The 9,460-nt window shown below is 42.4% G+C and overlaps 1 protein-coding gene across 3 annotated transcripts; it reads right to left on the bottom strand.

Moving 5' to 3' along the window:
- Nucleotides 1–440: 440 nt before the first annotated feature.
- Nucleotides 441–9,432, bottom strand: marchf7 (membrane-associated ring finger (C3HC4) 7). Of its 3 annotated transcripts, XM_014337795.2 has the most exons (11): nt 9,219–9,430; nt 7,278–7,492; nt 5,092–5,235; nt 4,773–4,944; nt 4,358–4,549; nt 3,114–4,245; nt 2,750–2,919; nt 2,545–2,648; nt 2,038–2,142; nt 1,278–1,326; nt 862–1,141 (listed from the first exon to the last, which is right to left on the bottom strand). In XM_014337795.2, exons 2-11 carry the CDS (start codon nt 7,467–7,469, stop codon nt 1,050–1,052), a joined length of 2,352 nt encoding a protein of 783 aa, XP_014193281.1. In that variant the 5' UTR covers nt 7,470–7,492; nt 9,219–9,430; the 3' UTR covers nt 862–1,049. The 3 variants fall into 3 exon arrangements, with proteins under 3 accessions (XP_005935316.1, XP_005935319.1, XP_014193281.1); XM_005935254.3 differs by lacking the exon at nt 1,278–1,326 and having other exon boundaries at nt 441–1,141; nt 9,219–9,432; XM_005935257.3 differs by lacking the exons at nt 1,278–1,326; nt 9,219–9,430 and adding an exon at nt 9,024–9,203 and having other exon boundaries at nt 441–1,141.
- Between the last annotated feature and the right edge of the window lie 28 nt (nt 9,433–9,460).

Below are 9,460 nucleotides of genomic sequence, written 5' to 3'. Positions count from 1 at the left end.
TTTTTTTTTTAAGGGTCAGGCTTCTCTTTTGTTCTTAATTTATAGTGATGAGAAACAGGCAGAAAAGTAAACGGTTGGGCCAGAACCTCATGTCACAGTGAGCTTTAAACATGTAGTTAAATTATGGCCAAAAGATCTTTTTAAAATAAAACACTTGGAAAGTCAAAGCATGCTGCCATTTGTCACTAAATTCCCCAAACATGGCAGATATGAAAACACTCATTTAAGGGTGATCCCATACGATCAGTGTGTGCAGTTGTATGCTGCAATTTACCACTAGCTGTGATAACAGTGAGAAGCTTTGCTGTAAGTGACCCTCATCTAGAAGTCTGCCAGGATCCAACGTCCCTGCACTTCACCTGCAACACAGCTACCAAAAAAAAAAAAAAAAAGAAAAAAAAGTTCCTCATGCTTGATAGTAAAGGGGACTGAAAGTAAGGCAGTGTGCAATTATTCTTTATTCCCAAAATTAGAAGCATTAAACGAGATGTGTACATACACAAAGAAATTATGATACACCATTGACAAACTGTCCTTGCTTTGTACGCCCCCCTCTTCTCTATTTTTAACATATTCCTAACTGGGAAACAAAAATAATCAGAGAAAAACACAAAAGAATATTTTTTATTATTATTATTGTTATTTTTTTCCCCCAAAACCTCACACTCGCCATCACACCAAGTACATATCACTTGTTACCACAGTCCCATTCTATTGCTGCTCTTTCATCTCAACATTAAAGCACTTGTGGTATAACAATTTGAAAAAAGAGAAAAGAAAAAAAACTTCCATTTTAATTGAATTATAACTGAATTAAAGTGCACTCTCAGAGAAACAAATATAGTGGTATTAACCTAAATATTTTGTGTACTAATTCATTCCAAGTTTGCATATCTGCAGAAAAGTCGAGACATGTTCTGTGCACTTGGTATCTGTAGCCGCTGTTGCATTTCAGATGTCAAAGCCTGTGTGAAACCTGGTGAGCCCCCTGGAATGAGAAGCCCTGTAACTGCAGATCGTCTGACCTACTTTTATTCTTTCCCACATATTTAGTACTCCTCTTCGAGATCGTCATCCAGGTCCGAAAACTCGATGGACGGTCTGTTGTCTCGCACCTCCTCGTCACTTTCTCCATGGGGAACTGCAATCCACAGACATCAAGTCAAATTATGTAGCCACAAAAGATCCCTCATGCATTTGTCAACACAAAGCTGGTAGCTTTAGACAAAAACAATCAGACACAAGCTTGTTTGCGACAAAAGGGAAGAGCAACATACTTTCAAGATTGTCCATGTGTTCATGAAGAATTCTCACCAGGTTGAATAACTAGGTGAGAAAGGGAAGATGTGTCTCTTTTCAAGATTCCAAGTCAGCCACAATTCATCGCTTCAACATTTTTGAAATTGTGCAAGTGTTTTTGCTCAACTGCGCACAGCGAATGGGCAAACTCAATGTGCTGCTCAAATTCAAGAAAACATTTGTGAACCCTGTGAACTTTCATTGGTTATCTGGATGGCCATCAAAAGATAACTGAGGAGTGGGTATCATGTAAAAGATCACACCAAAGATTACATTCATTATCAAAATGTGGAAAAGACTTAAGACACATTTATGTGTCTTCTTTTTTTTAAGTTCATAGTAACATCTAATTAGCTTCTCCCATAGTCTAGCCAAAGCCGTTATACGCACAGATGAAATAAATGTTAAACTCGGCATCACTATGTTTGGCCCATCACAACAAATGCTCATCCTAACTGAAGCACAGTGAAGGCAGAGTCTTGTTTTGGGACTGCTTCTGTGAATCAGGGACCAGATGCTTTAAAAATCATTGTGTGAGATTAGTCTGGATGAATTTGTGTTTGTCTGTGACTGACTCAGATGACAGCAGCATGTTTTCTTTGATTAAAATCACAGCAGAAATCCTCACAGGTTCATAAGCATTTTCTTATAGCTGTGCTCTAACATAATTGGACAATAAATGAGTCTTTCAGCGTTCAAGTTAATAAACACCACAGGTGAATTTGTTCGGTTTCTCACCCCAGCTGTATCGACCGCTCCGAGGACATCTGAGAACCTTTGCTCACAGAAATGTAGCAGGACCACTAGGTAGAGACCGCTACTGATGAACTCGTCATATTCAGACTGCAGAGCATGAAAAACACTTGAAAGGGCGTTTTCCCAGCATACTGAAATAGGTAAACCCAAGAGCAGCTTCAATGCTGCTTGTCTGTGTTTAATCCAACATAGTTCAACTTTGTTCAGATCCAACTGCAGCAAACATAACAGAGGAATCACTTCAATTACACCAGCACTCATTGTGCTTTGTGGGTTTTGTTTTTTTTTTTAAACTCGGTACAATGACATGTTTTAAATCCACTCAAATTAAAAAGGGCAGAGAACCCCTTGATTATGTTATTAATACATTTGCATAATTAATTAAAACAGTCACAGTAAATGAAAACTGCTTCTTTATTCATTTTAATTAGAGCTTTTGGGTTTGGAAATTGTGATTTTTTTTCCTCCAAGCGAGGTGAAATAACTCACTTGCACATGCGTCCTGTACAGCTCCTGAATGTCAAAGTTATCGATGTTCAAACGCAGCTTCTCCTTACAGAGTTCACACGTTGTGATGCCTTCGAGGTTTGCACCTGAGCAGGAAGGAAAAAACAAAAGAAAAGACAGAAAGAAGTAGTAATTATGAGACACTTTATTCATAAAAGCTGCACCCATATGAGAAGCCTGTGATTACCTGAGCCAATTTTGGAGAGAAGCCACCTCTTGATGCATTCCTGGTGGACATATTGCAGACTGCCCGTACAGCGGCACGGCTGAATCAGAGGGTTGGATGAAGATTCCTCCCCCATCTGGCAGATCCGGCACAGATCACCTTCTTCCTCGTCAGAATCCTCCAGCAACAGTCTAAACAGGAAACAGGGCGTTCAGATCTACTCGATACAATGTATAACTTAATTTTTTCTGTTTTACATAGTGAATTAATTAGCACAGAGCTGCTGATAAACACCTTGAGAAAATAGAGCTGTGTTAAAGATCTGACACTCATCACTACAAAATAAGTGAGATCAGTCATGCGCAGACAGATCAAAAGCCATTACCTTTCTTTGATCTTGCGCAGCTTCTCTTGATCCCTACTGGAAATGTTCTTCTCTTTCTGGTCGTCAGACTGGCTCTCAGCCCCACCCAGAGGACCGACAGAAACTGAAATGTTTTCATACACCCTGACTCTACGGCGTGGTGAAATTTCAACTGAGGCATCTTCGAGTTCAGGTAATGTTTCATTCTCGATTGTATAAGTACGCCCAGCACCAAAGGCCTCTAAACCAACTGCTCCTTCCTCTTCTTCATTCTCTTCTTCATCCTCTTCATTATCATCGTCTCCATCATCCTGTGAGGTTTTAAGCTCAAGATCATCCCACCTTCTCAGTAAACGCTGAGGCCGTCTGTAACCTTCTTCTGAGGCCACGGTCGATTGCGTACTTTCATCCCTGGCATGCCTTCTGAGGCGAGAGAGGAGAGGAGGACAGCGGCCTCGGAAGGAGGAAGAAAGCCAGGAGGAGCCGCTGCCGCCTCCATTGCTGACACCAGGCTCTCTCCACGACGCCATTCGTGGTCGAGGCAGGCCACTGTGATAGTCACTGCAATTGCTTTCCTGGATAGAGCTGAGATCTGCTCTGTTTTTCCTGAGGCTACCCATGATTGACCTTCCAGTATCAGGGTCCACACTAGACATCCTGGTTCCTTCATCGCTGTCCACGGACTCCCCACCAGTTGACGGGCTGTCGTCATCAACTGAACGAACACTGGAAGATCCGCTTGAAGAGTCCTGGCTGGAGCGCCGTGAAAAGAGACGGGACAAAAGGCGGCGTGTAGAGCGACGGTTCTCCGGTTCAGCGCCTTCAGGGATCGGCCTCGGCAGCGTAGGCTCTGGTCTGGGCACGGGAGTGGCATACCAGGGGGCGTTGGAGGAATAAGAGGAGGTGGTATGAGAGGAGGATTCGGGCCTTTCCGTTTGTTCCTGAGATGAGTTGAGGGTTGATGAGCCATTCGAAAAACGGGTTGCGCTTCTGTTCCTGAAGTTATGCACCTGAGGAGAAGTCCCGTGAGAAGAGGAGAAGTGGTGATTCAAGTGGGAGCTTTCTCGAGTAGAAGAAGACGATGAGGGAGAGTAGGAAGTTTCTTTAGGACGAGCTCCCTGTGCATATGTGGAGGTCACCCGGTCTGTGTGATCTGAAACAAGGGTAAAGAAAAGAGTAGTGTGTGTAAGACTGGCGCCAAGTCGACAGGGTATTATGTGTTCAAATTATCCAAAAAAAAGAAAAGAAAGAAAAACGAAGCCTACATAATGAGGAAACTAATCCAGGCGTCCTAACTCTTCTTTCTCCCAAACCTGAGAGACTGGGCTCATTCTTTGTCTCTTGGTCTCTTCTGGACAATAAAGGATTGGAAGATGAAGAGGATGATGACGATGATGACCGTGAGAGTAATCGGCATGAGCTCCACGAAGAATCAAGAGAGTCATTTGGTTTTTCTCCTATACATTTTAAGAAAGAGGGTATACAAATGTTCCAAATCAAATTAATGCTGATGGGAAGTAGAATTTAATCAATTCTCCCTGAATGCAACGTTTCTTTCATTTCACATTTGTTTTTCCTATTCGCCATCATGATGCTAGGTTCTTTTTTTTTTACTTCATAGCCTTTGTATTACTTTCAGCTGGTAATGAGGAAACAGCACCGTGAACTGCTATAACGTACCTCTGCCACTGCTAAGCCCATTACTGGAGTAGGTGGATCCTGTAACTGAACTGCTGGCCATTCTTGAGTAAATTCCTCTGTTGGTGCTTGACAGTTTGGCCCTTTTAGAGTCACCATCGTCAACGGCATTCAACATACCCGAGCGCATCCCAAACCTCGCCTCAGAGTCAGTCTGGAAATAATGAAGGCAAACATCAGAGAATAAAATACTTCAATAGCATTCACCAGTCCTCTACCTTGCAGTCTTTCAGAAAATACATTTAACCAGGCTGCTTTTTTGTGCCTGCTGTTAGAAAATGGCACAGAACATCATCAATACCAGTTTGCTCCTGCTGCTGAGAGAGGAATCGGCCCACTGGCAATCATGCGATCTGCTGGACGATGTCAGAGAGGGCAACTTCCAGCTACTGGAGCGACTGTCAGAGTTACTGTAGTCTCTTGTCGAGCTCAGGAGACGAGAACTCTTTGAAAGGAGACAAGGTAAATAACTTTAGCATTAGTTAGACCATTGTCTGCGCATTGTTTTGATGAGTGGTTCGCAACTTGTGCTCTAGCAGCACAAACATATATACACATGTGTATACATATGTGTTTTATCTAAAGGTTAATCCCTGATTTAGATATTGGTGGGAAATCTATGTCAAAACCATAAACCCCTTCTAACTCTACACCGCAACCTTCCATCCCATTTAGCTGTGTTGGCAGTGTTGACCCTACGTTTAGTCGAATGTTTTAACTGACACATGATACTATAAATTTTTAGACTTAAGTTGTAACGGCCGCCGTTTTCTTTGTGAGTATTTATTACACCTCGTGCTCCGGGGAAAAGCCTGTTCTACCGTTTTTGTCTAAGGTTTATTTTTTTAAGCACCATGGCTCTTTTTTGCTTCTCATCCGTAAATACTCTGCATACTCTTTCACGTGATTCAGTTTATTTTGAAGAGTCTCAACAGGATCTTGAGCTTTATTGTGAAAGGGAGTCTTGATGCATGCTCAATCATCCAGGTAAGTAAATCTCCAAAAGTTGATTCTGTTCATCTGGACGTCCAGATGTAATTTTCCACATAAGGTTTATGTGGAAAATAAACAAGCGGACACGCAATGGTTTTACCGTCGTTGTTGCTAAAAACAGGCGCTTGTCCATCTGTAGTGTGGTCATATTAAATATAAGAGAAAGAGAGAACTTTAAGAAATTATAGCCACTACAGTGACCATCAAAACTGTGAAAAAATATTGCCGTAAACAGTTTATTTTGTGACACCACAAAACAAACGATAGCGTAAAATGAAACGATAGATGTTTTTATATTGTCATCCGATACATATCATTATATCGAACAGCCCTATGTGGAAGGTTCTGGCATAAGGTTAAAAGAGGTTTCTGGTTACATCGCAAGTTATGATGCAATTTCCTGTAGAAGTCTAAATCAGACATAAGAAACTTAGTGCTAAACTGAAAAGGAAGACAAACGTGAGCAGACCTACATGTCAACAGCCTGCCTTTAGATATCTCATACAGGAAGGACAATGACTCAAGTAGTTTGAAGTGACAGGCCAAAAAAAGAAAATGAGAATGTATTCATGCCCGCGTTAACACCCTTTTTAAAAAAAATTTAACAATCTTTTTTTAGGCTAACAAAGCATGTTCATGTGTCTTAGGTTGGAAGAAGAACTTGTGCAGATTTAAGTGAATGTTAACTGAAATGATTGCTTATCTCGCTTCATGAGCAATAACATTAACATACACAAGGTAGTTTGTAGGGTGAAAGCACCAAGAGTCCCTTGAAAAAAAAAAAAACAAACAAACAAACAAACAACAAAAGCTAGACACAGCCAGAGCCAATAGTAACACTCTCTTTTGAGATGTCTTTGACGAGCATTGGGACTGAAATACGCACATCATGTGTCAAGGAATCTAGGCTACCCTATAAAAAGACCTCCAGAGTGTCTCCTGTTGCACTACTGTTAAACGTAGTTTGGATCATGCACTAAAGGGAACCTGTGAGAAAAAGAGCTGACTTGAATGCCATGGAATACGCTAGAAAGGCAGCTCACTAGAGCCCCAGGTAGTAGAGGAGAGAGTAGGGAGGCAGATTTTAGGAGCAGCTGCTGTTGTAACCGATCGTTGTATCCAATTTTAAACCAGCAGCTTTCCCGCTGAAATTTCACCCAATTGGGATAAAATGGTGACATTTAACTGCTGTATTCAAAGAAATAAAATAATAACACACACACACACACACACACACACACAGAGAGAGAGAGAGAAGTACTTCATAGGGTAAAAGCTGCTGACTCCCTAAGTGCACCAAACCATGAGAGCAAAATACAACCGATAACGTAATCACCCCTCACTTAGCAATCAAGAATTCAGGTTCTTTCTTTAACTTAGCACTTGGCTGTACATATTGTAAGCAAAAGGTCTGGAAGGGGGTGTGCATGGCGTAAAATGAAATGTACGATTCCCTGCATTAGCCATTTTTTGCTGTGCCATCAGCCTACCTACCTGTTTGTCGACATCTGCCTTGTAAGACGATGACGCCCTTGGGAAGCGGTCATTATTCAGCACCGTTTCCCTGCTGTATAGTCTACTGGAGCCCAGCGATGAGGATGGGACTGTTGAATGCGCAGGACTGGATATGTAGGACGACCTTGAGCTGGACAGACAAAACGGAAGCCTGCGAGACCTCGAGTCCATTGTGGATTGCCTTGAAAATAAAGCTGACGGGGGGGAAGAGAGAGATATTGTTGCTGTAATACCACAGATGTCTTTTCAATGTTAACTTCCTTTCACAAGTGCCTATTATTCCACCTAAACACAAGACAGGACATGAAGTCCACACCTCTCAGCACAAACTTTTAAAGGGCCTGCAACTTCAATCTGTTAAGCAACCATGCTGTGCCAGGTGGTGTTGCAAGACCTCTGATTTGTTGATGGAGCACATGTGACAGTGTGTCTGTAAACACTAAAAACTTACCACCCAGCCACTTCCTGGTCTTGGTATCAAAGACACAGTGCCTATCTTAAGGACTGTGAACTCTGTTACAGGAACATGATACTACCAAGGAGCCAATTCAGCACTGCGAGCTGAGCCTCTAAGCAAACAAGATGCTCTGCAACACTTATAAGACACTCATTTATTATTAAACACCATTACAACAGCAGCACAGTGAGCACAGCCAAATAAACTGTATTACTCTTACATTTTTTTTAACGCAACTTTCAGCACCAGCTGAACTCTAGATGTACCAGCCGACCTAAAAACAGAGTCGAGCCTTCATGGCATAAAATTGTACAGTATGAGTTACTTCCTGGTATTGACACTGAGATTAGCTACAGCACCTGTGGTCACAGATAGTACAGCCAGCCAGCAGCCTGTCAGGTCCGAAATGAAGGGCAGTAAATCAGGTCAGAAGACAAAAACATTGAAACCAAAACACAGCACTGAAACCTGTTAAACAGATTAATTAGTAAAACTCCCACTGAAATCCCCAAAACAATCCAAAATAAATATGAAGCCTAAAAGCAGAAACATTGGAACTTTCTGCAAATTTTGCACAACAACGACAAAAAAAAAAAAAGCGTGAAGGTGCATCCTATTAAAAGACAATGCAGTTTAGCTGGATTTCCCCCCAATCTGTCTTTAATACGTTTGCATAAGCAAGGCCCTCGCTTTATTTATGGCTAACTTATCTGCAGGTTACGTTTTTGGACAAATGGGGAACTAGCATAATGAGGACCTGAAACCCCAACACCCGTCGACAAAACCTCATTAGTCACCACAACCCTACCAAAGAATTTAAACAATCGTGCGGCTGCACAGACTCGGCAGCGGCCTGTGTTTTCGAGATGAGCCATGACTAACCCCGACTGCTTGACGTCTTGCTTTGTTGAATTTATCAAGGAACGCCCTCCTCGCCACCAAAACCCTTAATCCATCTAATAGTTAGCCGTCTGACAGCCCTTTAGCTTTAGCTGTGCGATAGGTAGCATTCAAACTTTCATGAATTTCCGTTAACCTGCGCTTGCCGCGTATTTCCATTTACGCTGGATGCTCGGAACTCCGCGTCGCTAATTGTCTTCACCAACTTATTACATTCCGCTGCACTTGCACGACAAACGACGTTAGCAGTTTAACCAACACCCGGGTTAAAAGGGATGTCACTTTCCGTGTTTACATTAGCAGGTTAGCCGTCGCTGGCTATTTACAAATCTTGTTTATCTCGCTAGCAGTCGTTCAGACTCGGTTACCGAGCAGTTCAGCTGCTGTTTTCCGACGACTCAGCAGACAGCCCTGTTAGCTTCGAAGCTAGCTGCTTAGCTCCCCCATAACCCCCACTTCACGACAGTCACTCGCTTCTTCTTTTCTACTTCTTCTTCTTCCCTCTTTTTACGTTTTAAACGCCAGGTTGCGTCAGCTAAATTCCCAAAACATTCCCACCTCACCTTTAGTTTCAAGCTTGCTTTTCGCACAACAGGAGCGATGGCGTCTGCTGTCGACGCAGACTGTTAAGTGACTTTACCGTGACCCGGAGGGAGTGGTCTGACTGAAAGGTTGTTTTTAGGTGGTTGTTGGAGCATCCACCTGCATCCACCCCCTTTTTTTCTGCCACCTCTGAGCCAGCTACAATTGTGCGGCCTGAGAAGAACACAAGAGTATTTATGGCACTAATTAAATCAAACCTGGT

The sequence above is a fragment of the Haplochromis burtoni genome, unplaced genomic scaffold, assembly GCF_018398535.1.
Source record: "Haplochromis burtoni strain Fernald_Lab_line unplaced genomic scaffold, NCSU_Asbu1 Contig_195, whole genome shotgun sequence".
Classification (NCBI taxonomy): domain Eukaryota; kingdom Metazoa; phylum Chordata; class Actinopteri; order Cichliformes; family Cichlidae; genus Haplochromis; species Haplochromis burtoni.
Note: the sequence above shows the minus strand (reverse complement) of the source record. Positions and strands in the feature narration are given on the sequence as shown.

Bases quoted from the DNA above. Each gene is read 5' to 3' on its own strand.
- marchf7 (XM_005935254.3), bottom strand. From the start codon at position 7,469: ATGGACTCGAGGTCTCGCAGGCTTCCGTTTTGTCTGTCCAGCTCAAGG. The intron at 4,550-4,772 runs GTACGTTATAGC...TAAAATGTATAG, and splicing joins TGGGCTTAGCAGTGGCAGAG to GAGAAAAACCAAATGACTCT. The intron at 1,142-2,037 runs GTGAGAAACCGA...TGTGGATTGCAG, and splicing joins GAGCGGTCGATACAGCTGGG to TTCCCCATGGAGAAAGTGAC.